Raw genomic sequence first — 10,891 nt, 5'->3', positions numbered from 1 at the left:
TAAAGGGAACAAGAAAACTTATGGATTGAAGACCAAACTCTTGGAGTTTCCTCCTACACTCTTGCTTGAAGAAAAACACAACACTAAAACTAAGATATGAAAGCTAGAATGAGAGGAGATAGAAGGAATTGGTGAGGAATGGTGTGTTGAAGTTTGAGAGTTACAAGGCTTTATATAGGCATCAAAAGGGAGCAAAGATGGACAATTACATATGCAATGACCTCACATTCCATCTGAATTTGGAAATGGGGAATTACATATGCCATGACCTCACATATCATAATGAGAAAGAAGATGGAAAATTTCGCAAGCAATGACATCACTGCACGCAGCTTCATCTTCCGGGCTGTTTTTCTCCATTCTCCGTTCAGAATTATGAATTTTGTATTTCTGGTAAAGTTGTAGCCCTTGAAGTCTTCTTTCCAACGGTGCAAAGATCACTCAATTTGGATATTCCTATGCTGAGATATGGTAAAAATACCGAACAGTGGACAACTTGTGCGGAAATTTCAGATTTTAGACACTTGTTCCACTTTTGCTTTGGTTTATCCATATGATCAATCACCATTCAAAATATCACTCTTTGATTCCATTATTGCCTGATCTTTAATGATGAAAATGGACCAAATCTTCTTTGCTTTTGTCCTTCACTTTAATTCATCATCATCCATCTTCTCATTTTTGTTCTTGTCCCTTCATGATCCTCCTTGTCTTCATGATTTCCCTGATATCTCCTACTAGCAATTGAACACATTAGGATGGCTTATTAAAGATGAAAATTACAAATTAAACTTAGGATTTCTCTAAATCATCCCATTAAATGCAATACGGCCTAATTTTCTTTACTTTATTCCAAATAAGATGATAGTTGCAAACATTAATCAAAGTGAAGAAAATCAAGGTTATACTGAACACAATTTATACAATCTAGTGGACAAATAAGCTTAAATATGGGGATTAAATATGATCAAATATGCACTTATCAAATTTCTTGGTATAATTAATTATATCCGAGATTTTGTTCCCAACATAGTCCCTCATGTTAGCACTCTCACCAAGATGTTGAAGAAGTCACCACCAAAATGGAGCATAGAACAAACCAAGGCAATCCGATGGATGAAGGAGCACACCAAGGAATTACCACCATTGCACATTCCAGCAGGTGAAGGACTCAGAATTCTACAAACAGATGCCAGTGATTACTATTGGGGAGCAATACTCCTATAGGAAGTCAAAGGAAAAAGGCTTGTTTGCGGCTACTCCAGTGGTAGATTCAAAGATGCAGAACTTCATTACCACTCCACTTATAAAGAGATTTTAGCTGCAGAACTTCATTACCACTCCACTTATAAAGAGATTTTAGCCGCAGAACTTCATTACCACTCCACTTATAAAGAGATTTTAGCCGTGAAAATTCATTACCACTCCACTTATAAAGAGATTTTAGCCGTGAAAATGGAATTAAAAAATTTAATTTTCATTTGATCGGTTATAAGTTTCTTATTGAGTTAGACATGTCAGCTTTTCCAAAAATGTTGCAGTTCAAGAGGAAAGAAATTCCACAAGCTCAAGCTCTAAGATGGCAACAATGGTTTTCTAGATACAACTATGATGTTCGCCATATTCCAGGAAAGAAGAATGTGGTTGCAGACTTTTTATCCAGACCACAGCAAGTTCCTCAACTCCAGTTCTAGTCCAAGCTCTGTGAAGTCAATATGTTCAATGAAGGAAGTTCCAGCCAGAGCACTTCATCAAATGCAGATTTTCCACCAGACATTGATGTCAACCAGTTCCCATGGAGCCATGAATACCTTGAAGAAAGAAGAACAGATTGGGAAGTCAGATTGTTCAGATACTNCCTTGAAGAAAGAAGAACAGATTGGGAAGTCAGATTGTTCAGATACTATGGAGGTCATATGCTACAACCATATGGTATTCACCCTAAATATCCATTTGCTCAAATCTTTATTGCTCAAGTTCAAGATTGGCCAGAAGAGTTAAATTGGATATTTTGGTATTTATGCCATGAATATCATATTTTAATGGAGTTCCACAGGCCTAGCTTAAGAAAAGAGTTAGATCTTTCTGTTGAGAAAGATTTAATAAAATGCTTAACTTGGTTTTATCCGTTAAAATACTGGAAGAAGTTATGCCAAGATGGTCCAAAATTCTTCACAGTTCATCTGCATAGGGAAGTCACAGCATGGGTATCCAGATTTTTAGAAGGACATGCAGAACCATTTATGAAGATTTATGAGCAGCACATGGAATCTATCATAGTCCGAGAAGAAGACTATCCAGAATTTCAGAGGTACATTTTCGCCCAGAACAAGGTCATTCCAAAAGAAATTTGGCCCAGAGAAGGGATTCAGCCAGATGTGAGACAAGATGATGAGATCTACCATGAAAGGATCAAGTCAGCAAAAAACCAGTACTACTATGAGCTACACCAGACCCAGAAGGAAGATATCTGGTCACAAGACCCTTGGAACTTTGATGATATAGATTCAGTGCTTGAAGAAGTTGAAAGGATTGAGAAAGCTTATGCTCAAAAGTCTCAAAAGAAAAGGCCAGAACACAAGAGCCAGTGGAACAAAGATGTTTGGAGGACGAAGAGAAGGCAATCTGGTATGGATAGGCAAGAATGGGTTAACTACATGGGTTACCCCAGCTACTCTGGCTACTCCACAGAAAGCGACACAGCATCAGACGAAGACTCCGTAATGGATCTTCAATTTCATGGAGAATGGATGGTCATGAAGACAAAGCAACCAGATTGGAACCCACAAAACTGGAAAGGAAAGAGATTCATGAGTGAAGGATAAGATTTGATCTTATCTCTCCAGCAAAGCCCCAGCAAAGCAAATCTCATCTGCAACAAAAAATCTTATCTTCAAAGATAAGATCCCCGTCCTAACAGGGTCATGTCAGCGTTATCTTATCAGTTTGGCGTGTTGTATGAATTATTAGACAACTTTATTAAAAGGTAGCTTTACTTTATGTCAAGAAGGCCATCACACTTTGTCGGCCACATGTATTGTAATAATTGTAAACAGCTGTATTGTATTTCGAGAACCATCCTTGATCCCTATAAAAGGAGGTTCAGTTTGCTTTGTAATATATCGCAGTTTGAAATATAAAATTTCCCAGTTTGCAAAATATCATGAGTTTCTAAGTTTTCAGTTGAAGGTTTTGAATAGATTTATGGTTATGTTGCTGCTAAGTCTCAAGTAATCTCTAACATGTAGAGAAGTTAGGAAGTGGTTCGAGAGTCTTGTTGTCATGCCCCGGAGAGGCTTTTAGTTTTCTCTCACCTTTGGTCCTAATTCTCCACTGCTTTTAGAGACTCCCCGATTTGGTGGGTACTTCTTCCTTTCTTAGTCGTGATCTATTTATAGGGAGGTTAGGTCCATTTTGATTGGCTGGTTTTGAATCTGAAAAGACCATTCAAGGTGCTAACATCCAAAACGCTTGATCTTATCTTTAATGTGAATCCGTGATCTCTGAATTTTATGGTTGCTTTTAATGCTTCACGCCATAAATGAAACATCTCTTCAGTTTCGTAAGTATTCGCTTGTTTGCTTGCTAGTTCATTTCTATCATGCCGAGCTCATGACGTAATGCAGAGAATCTCGCCTCGGCGAGTGGTTTAGTGAGAATATCGGCAAGTTGGTCTTCAGTATTCACGTATTCAAGCTTAATATCCCTTTTCTCGACATGATCTCGGATAAAGTGATATTTGATGTCAATGTGTTTAGTCCTCGAGTGAAGCACAGGATTTTGAGTAATGGCAATAGCACTTGTATTATCACATTGAATACTCACTTCTCTAGCTGAGACTCCATAGTCCTTTAGTCGTTGCACCATCCACAGTATTTGCGCACAACAGCTTCCTACGGCTATGTATTCGGCTTCAGCAGTGCTCGTAGCAATAGAATTTTGCTTTTTGCTGAACCATGAGACAAGCCTTCCCCCTAAGAACTGGCATGTCCCTGATGTACTTTTTCGATCAATTTTACAACCAGCAAAATCCGCATTCGAATAGCCAACAAGGTCGAAGACTGCACTCTTTGGATACCAAAGTCCCACTCCTTTGAGATGCCTTAGTATCTTTTTAGCAGCACTTAAATGACTCTCCTTAGGATTAGCTTGAAAGCGGGCACATACGCCTACTGCAAAAGATATATCCGGTCTACTTGTAGTCAAATATAACAATGAGCCGATAATCCCTCTATACTTCGTCTGGTCTACCTCCTTTCCTTTGTTGTCAATATCCATTCTTAACGAAGTGTTCATAGGAATTTTGACCGAGGACTTCCCATCAACTCCAAACTTCTTGATGAGGTTCTTAGTATATTTGGCTTGATTAATAAAAATGCCTTCACGTTCTTGTTTAACCTGTAGGCCAAGAAAGTAATTTAATTCTCCCATCATGCTCATCTCAAATTTTCCTTGCATGAGTTTAGAGAATTTCTCACAGAGATCTGAATCAATACTCCCAAAGATGATATCGTCCACATAAATTTGTACCAATAAAATGTGATCTCCATCCTTGATTCTGAATAGGGTTTTGTCCACTTGTCCCTTCGTGAACCCACAACTTATAAGAAAGCATGACAAAGTATCATACCAAGCCCTTGGTGCTTGTTTTAAACCATACAGAACCTTGTTGAGCTTGTAGACTTTGTCTGTTCCAATTTCTGAAATAAAACCCGGTGGTTGCTCAACATATACTTCTTCTTCCAAGAGTCCATTTAGAAAAGCACTCTTGACATACATTTGAAATACCTTGAAGTTCTTGTACGCGGCATAAGCTAGAACTATTCTAATTGCTTCAAGTCTAGCCACTGGAGCGAAGGTTTCGTCAAAATCAATTCCTTCTTCTTGACAATAGCCTTTTTCCACCAGTCCAGCCTTGTTCCTAACAATGACTCCTTGCTCATTCATCTTGTTTCTGAAGACCCATTTCGTTCCAATGAGATTTTGATGAGTTGGTCGTGGAACTAGCTCCCATACATTGTTTCTCTATAATTGATGTAGTTCATCTTGCATGGCTATGTCCTAATCCAAGTCATTCAATGCTTCGTCTATAGTTTTCGGTTCTATTTGAGATATGAAGCATGCCATCATGCGTTCCCGAATGGATGCACGAGTTCGTACCCCATCATGGATATCTCCAATAATTTGATCTTGAGGGTGATTCCTCAGCCACCTTAGGTCTGGTTGAAAAGTAGTCGGTGGTGCTCTCTCATCTATTGTAGAGTCATCATGATTGATCTCACCATGTTGTGCTTCAGGTTGATTTGGTTCAGTGACTATATCCTGCAATACTTCGGCTGGTGGAGAAGTATTCGGTAGATGATTTGGAAGGATTGAGTAATCATCTTCTTCAGATTCTGTGTCTTCGGATAATTCCTCAATTTCTCCATCCTTCGTGTTCTCCTCAACTTGTGTCTTTTCAGAATTCACCATATCATTTATAGATATCTCATCAAAGACCACATGAATAGATTCTTCTATTACCATGGTTCGCTTGTTTAGAACTCGGAATGCTTTGCTCTTATCTGAGTAACCCATAAATAATCCTTCATCAGCACGTTCATCAAAATCTTTAAGATGATTCTTTCCATTGTTATGAATAAAGCATTTATGGAAACATCTCACAACAGGTTTCTTGCCTTTCCATAGTTCATAAGGAGTAACTCCATGAATTTTGTGAATGAGAGATCTATTTTGGGTATAACAAGCTGTGTTGATTGCTTCGGCCCAAAAACGCTTAGGCAAACCTGAAAAAGTAATCATAGATCTTGCTGCTTCCTTAAGAGTTCTGTTCCTTCTTTCAGCAACACCATTTTGCTAGGGAGTTCTTGCTGCAGATAGTTGATGTAGAATCCAATATTGTCCACAGAAATCCTGAATCACCTTGTTCACAAATTCGGTTCCCTAATTAGATCGGATTTTAATAATGTTTAAATCCTTTTATGTTTGAAGTCTTCGGAGCAAGTCAGGTAAAACCTTTTCAGTTTCATTCTTTGTAACACTCCTCGGGCCGGCTTACCGTACATCCTGAGGAGTCTGGCTTGCCGTACAACCCAAGGTGTTACCGCCACACCCAAAACAAGTTCTATCATCCCCTTGACAGACCCCGCTTCAGGTGCACAGGCTAAAAGAAACTTACTCAACACACACAGTCACTCATTTTGAAATAACATACAAGATATATATATATATATATATATAAATATTTACAATACTCGGAGAGGGATGAGCCGGAGGATCAGGAGAGTAGCCAGGAACGTAGGGGTCTTCGCCTATCAAGAACCCCGTGTAATCCTCATCACACTAGATAACATCTGTTAACAGAAACACATTGAAGTGCAATTAGCACGACGGCTAAGTAAGGATATCCATGGGTTATCCAAAACTAAATAAAGGTTTTGTAAAACTTGATTACATCAAAACCCTATCCTACCTGCAACCTTTACGAATAGCAATTTATACATACACCTTATATACACCATATACAGGCAACTTATACTAAACATTTTTACTAAATTTCACCAAGTCACAATCAACCATCAATTGTTCAAATTTGAGCAATCTAGTCCAACTTAAGGGAACTCCTTACCTCCAAAGTAGTTAATATTGTCTTAAAGATGCTTTTGGTGGATTTTCCCCAATTCCTTCTAGTACTTCATACGGTCCAATGTACCTTGGACTCAGTTTCCCCTTCTTCCCAAATCTCATTACTCCTTTTTGTGTGCATACCTTTTGTAGCCTTAGTTTGGCTAGCAAGTTATGAACCACTTGAACTTTCATGTTTCGGACCTGAAGGGTCAATCTTTGTATATATACTCGTAGTTACCTTAGCTACCTTCTCTTATTTCCGCTGCAATATACATATATACATATAAAGATTATGTCAAGTTGAGAGTGTGTGAAACAGTTTCTTTTTTTTTTAGCCTGTGCACCTAGGGTGAACTCTATCTGGATTTGATTGGGTTCGGTCTAGGTGTGGCGGTAACTACTCCGGATGTACGGTATAGCCGGGCCGGGGTGTTACATTCTTCTTCCTTAGGAAGGATGTCCATGTATATCTTGTGTAGTCATCTACTACCACAAGAGTATATTTTCTTCCACTTAAGCTTACAGGATCAACAGGTGCGGATAGATCCATATGAAGTAAACTCAAGGGTCTTGAATTGGTATTGAGGATTTTTGTTTTGAACGAAGACTTGATTTGTTTCCCCTTTTGACAGGCTTCACAACCCTTGTCCTTGTCATAAGTTACATTGGGTAATCCTTCGACTAACTCTTTTCTTGCAAGCTTGTTGATGGCCTTAAAATTGAGATGGTTAAGTTTGTGGTGCCATTCCCAACTTAGATCTCTTTTGCTTTTGGCAATTAAGCAAGTGTTCGGCTTTACTACATACATATTCTTTCTCCGTCTCGCAGTTAGCACAACTTCATGATTCTTTTATGAGATGACTTGACAGAGATCTTTTGAGAATTCCACTTTATATCCTTTGTCGCAGAATTGGCTTGTGCTTAACAGGTTGAATTTTAATCCTTCAACATATGATACTTGTTGAATAGTCAGACCATTCTTCGTAATATCTCCAGTGCCTATGGTTCGCCCACTTGAGTTCCCACCAAAGATAACCTTAGGACCATTCTTCGCTTTGAAATTGCTCAATTCTGACTTGTCACTAGTCATGTGTCTCGAGCATCCACTATCTACATACCATATGGTCCTGTTTCCCTATATCCAAAGATTAGGTAGTTTTAGGTACCCATACCTTCTTGGGTCCTTGAGGGATAGTGGTAAGCTTAGGCATCCATGCATACCTAGAACTTGTGAGGTTCATCCTTGGTCCACGGTACCCATTAAACACACGGTAATAATATGGAATAGCATAATAGGCCTGAGGAGACTTGGGTGAATAAACCTTCTGAAGAGATGGTGTTTGTTTATTCGTGTTTATCCAGGTGTATGAGGTCTGCTTATGTCTATGTGTGAGCAGAAACTTTGCTCATGTCATAGGCTCATAGTCCATGAACCAGTCTTCATCACTGGGATACAGTCTACCATCTCCACCCTTATGCTTGCTAGAGAACCTTTTGAAGTTCTTGGCACTATTCGGGTAAGGACTCGGCCTACCCTGAGGTCTACCCTTGCGTTGCCTCTGCAAATAGTGTTGCCTCTTTTTGCATTGGAATTTCCCTCTTGATTGGTTGTTCCTTTTAGGTTGACCATTTGCAATAAAACTATGATGGTTTTGCATGCGAAGTCTGTACCGAGGTCTCTAACGACTCCTCGGGTTACCGTGTAAGGAACTTCCTTTCGTAGGTTCCACAATTCGTGTTTCAACCGAATCATTAGACTGGCTTGTTGATTGTGGTTCTTTTCCAATCTCAGCATTAATCACTGGCTCAAGATTTTTGGTTTGTCCTTAAACAAAAACAGAGTTTAAACCTCCACTAGTATAAGGGTCTGTTGGTCATGTTAAGACGACATGTGAATGAGAGCTGGAGTTATAACCAAGCCCGGTTCTACTCCCTGATGGTCTTTGATCATCTACCATTCGATCCATTATCCTGGATGAATTACTAAATGTCACAATTACCGCACGTAAATTTTGCCCTCTATTCTCTTTTGCTTTACATTGTTCCTTAAGTAGATGAATTTGCTTCTCAAGCTGGCTTATAGATTCAAGCATCTCAACATTTTTGGACCTTAAGTCCTCGAGATCTTGTCTTTCTGCCAATAGCTGAGCATTCTCTTCCTTAAGTTTGAAATGTGTGTATCTAACATCATCAAAGTCCTTCACCATTCTTTCGAATGCTTCCCTAGAACTTTCATGATAATTGGATTCGGAACTGCAATTAGATGAGTAGTTTTGAGAAGTTACCTCTTCTTCTTCTGCCATAAGGCATAATTCTTCATCCGAATCCTCTTCCGAATTGTCACTTTCTGAGCTGGAACTTGATGCGCATGGTTCGTCAGTCTTCTCTTCTGGTTTCTCTTCCACAGCTAGAGCCTTTCTTCGTCTGTCACCCTTCGGATTGTTTTCGGAGTAATTGCTCGGTTGATCATTTGCATCATTTGATGTATTCTTTGGATTGTTGTAGCTTCCCGAACTCTCCCTGTAGTTGTCGTACTCCTCTTGATGCTTTGTGACTATGGGATAAGGACACTCAGCTTTGAAGTGTCTAGACTTTCAGCAGTTATAACACAGCATCTGTACTTCGTCATTTTCACGTGTTCTGGATCCACCCGTCTTGTCACTACTTCTATGCTTTGATCTTCTTGACTTGTCCGAATTGTCATGAGACTGATTCTTTCTCATGAACCTCTTGAACTTTCTCATAAACAAAGCAAATTGATCATCAGTGAATAACTCAGAAGAAGGGTTAAAATTCGACCTTATGGTTGATGATTAGGGTTGTTGATTCGCAACCAAGGCTATATTTCTTGTTTCAAGTTCTTGTTCATTCAATGCTTCCTTCTCGAATTCATAAGCCTTTAGATCACTGAAGATCTGAGTAGTGCTCGTTGTTTTGAGGTCTCAGTGGTCACGCATAGCAACAACTTTCATCTCCCAACTCTTCGGTAGTCTTCGGAGAATCTTTAGGTTTATCTCCTTTTTGTGAGAGCTTCTCCTCATCGAGGTCACTAATATCCATTAGTAACTTCATGAATCGAGCTTCCATGTCAGTTATGGATTCCTCCGTGCCAAGTTTGAAATCTTCGAATCTTTTCATAGCAATAGTCAACTTGTTTTCCTTCTCTTGCTCGTCTCCTTCACCTATTTGCATCAGTGTGTCCCAAATGTCTTTAGCTGATTTGCATTTTCTCACCCGAGGGAATAACGACTCATCTAGAGCCTTGTAGAGTATGTTTTTGGCAATGTTATCAAGGTTCACACGAGTTCTTTCCTCGGTTGTCAGCAAGGACTTTTCGTTAGGTATCATTGCTGGTGACGTTGGATCATCAGCGACTCGGTTGGTGTTCACCTGTAGGATCTTTATGGGTCCGTCAGTAATCACATCCCACATCTCATCATGAATGGCAGACAAGTGAGCCTGCATTCGCACTTTGCAATCATCAAACTTATCTAGGTTAAACATGAGGAAATGCCTATGATGTTCCATTTTTGACATAGTGCAAAGTATGAAAGATTTTTGAGTAAATATTTTTAAGGAGGATCACCAGGCAGTATACACAGAGTGTTCACCGTTCAAGGTAACTGCTCTGATACCACTTGTTGGTCCCGGTGGTAGAGGTGTGAGTTTAGAAGAGGTGGGGTTGAATAGACTCACAGGGATTTTAAAACTTTTCTCGAGATCAAAGATAATAACGCAATGGATAAAAGGTTATAGCAGATTTTAAGTTTACTTTGCACAGTAAATTTATCTACGAAAAAGTTAGGTTTGAGAGTGGCATGCAATGCAGTACGTAAAAATAATAAAGGAGAGAGATAGAGAGATTTTTATAGTGGTTCAACTGTTAACAAAGCCTACTCCACTCTTCTTCACAACTCGTGAAGGTTTGCACTATTTTCTCCTTAATAGTACAAGTCTCCTTTACAACGTGCTCCCTTGATCACCAAGCCCGGCAGTCACGTTTGATCAGGTTTTTCAACTCCTTCAAAGTTTACTCCGCCTCTTTCTAGTTCACAAGTAGAGATGGTTGAAAATGGTTGAGAATGTTTCCCCAACTTGAGATTCTTGTGCTTGAACTTCTTGATTTCAACACTAGAGCTTCACAAGATCTCCTTTTCAATGTAGATAAAACTTTGAGCTATCGAGTGTTTTTGACACACTGGAAGTGATATTGCTTACTAATGAGTTTTCGCTTTTTCAACCTTATTTAAGTGAGATGGAACAA

General features: G+C 39.2%; 1 protein-coding gene and 1 long non-coding RNA gene across 2 annotated transcripts; both read right to left on the bottom strand.

The window, feature by feature from the left end:
• On the bottom strand, positions 1 to 6,450 carry LOC115997031. Its single transcript, XR_004093680.1, has 2 exons — positions 6,255 to 6,450; positions 1 to 734 (listed from the first exon to the last, which is right to left on the bottom strand). It is a non-coding gene; the product is annotated as an uncharacterized LOC115997031 (long non-coding RNA).
• A 1,027-nt stretch (positions 6,451 to 7,477) lies between these two features.
• On the bottom strand, positions 7,478 to 10,155 carry LOC115995990 (uncharacterized G-patch domain protein DDB_G0278987-like). The gene is made up of 3 exons (XM_031235133.1): positions 9,594 to 10,155; positions 8,628 to 9,181; positions 7,478 to 7,762 (listed from the first exon to the last, which is right to left on the bottom strand). The coding sequence occupies exons 1-3, from the start codon at positions 10,153 to 10,155 to the stop codon at positions 7,478 to 7,480; spliced, it is 1,401 nt and encodes a 466-aa protein (XP_031090993.1).
• Between the last annotated feature and the right edge of the window lie 736 nt (positions 10,156 to 10,891).

The sequence above is a fragment of the Ipomoea triloba genome, chromosome 11 (genome assembly GCF_003576645.1).
Source record: "Ipomoea triloba cultivar NCNSP0323 chromosome 11, ASM357664v1".
Taxonomy (NCBI): domain Eukaryota; kingdom Viridiplantae; phylum Streptophyta; class Magnoliopsida; order Solanales; family Convolvulaceae; genus Ipomoea; species Ipomoea triloba.
The sequence above is the reverse complement of the archived record's forward strand: the minus strand, read 5'-3'. Positions and strand labels throughout refer to the sequence as shown.

Coding starts and splice junctions, on each gene's coding strand:
- LOC115995990 (XM_031235133.1), bottom strand. CDS start 10,155: ATGGAACATCATAGGCATTTCCTCATGTTTAACCTAGATAAGTTTGAT. Junction 9,182..9,593: donor CGAAGAGTTGGGAGATGAAA/GTTGTTGCTATG, acceptor CTTATCCCATAG/TCACAAAGCATCAAGAGGAG. Junction 7,763..8,627: donor GAGGGCAAAATTTACGTGCG/GTAATTGTGACA, acceptor CTTTGGATATAG/GGAAACAGGACCATATGGTA.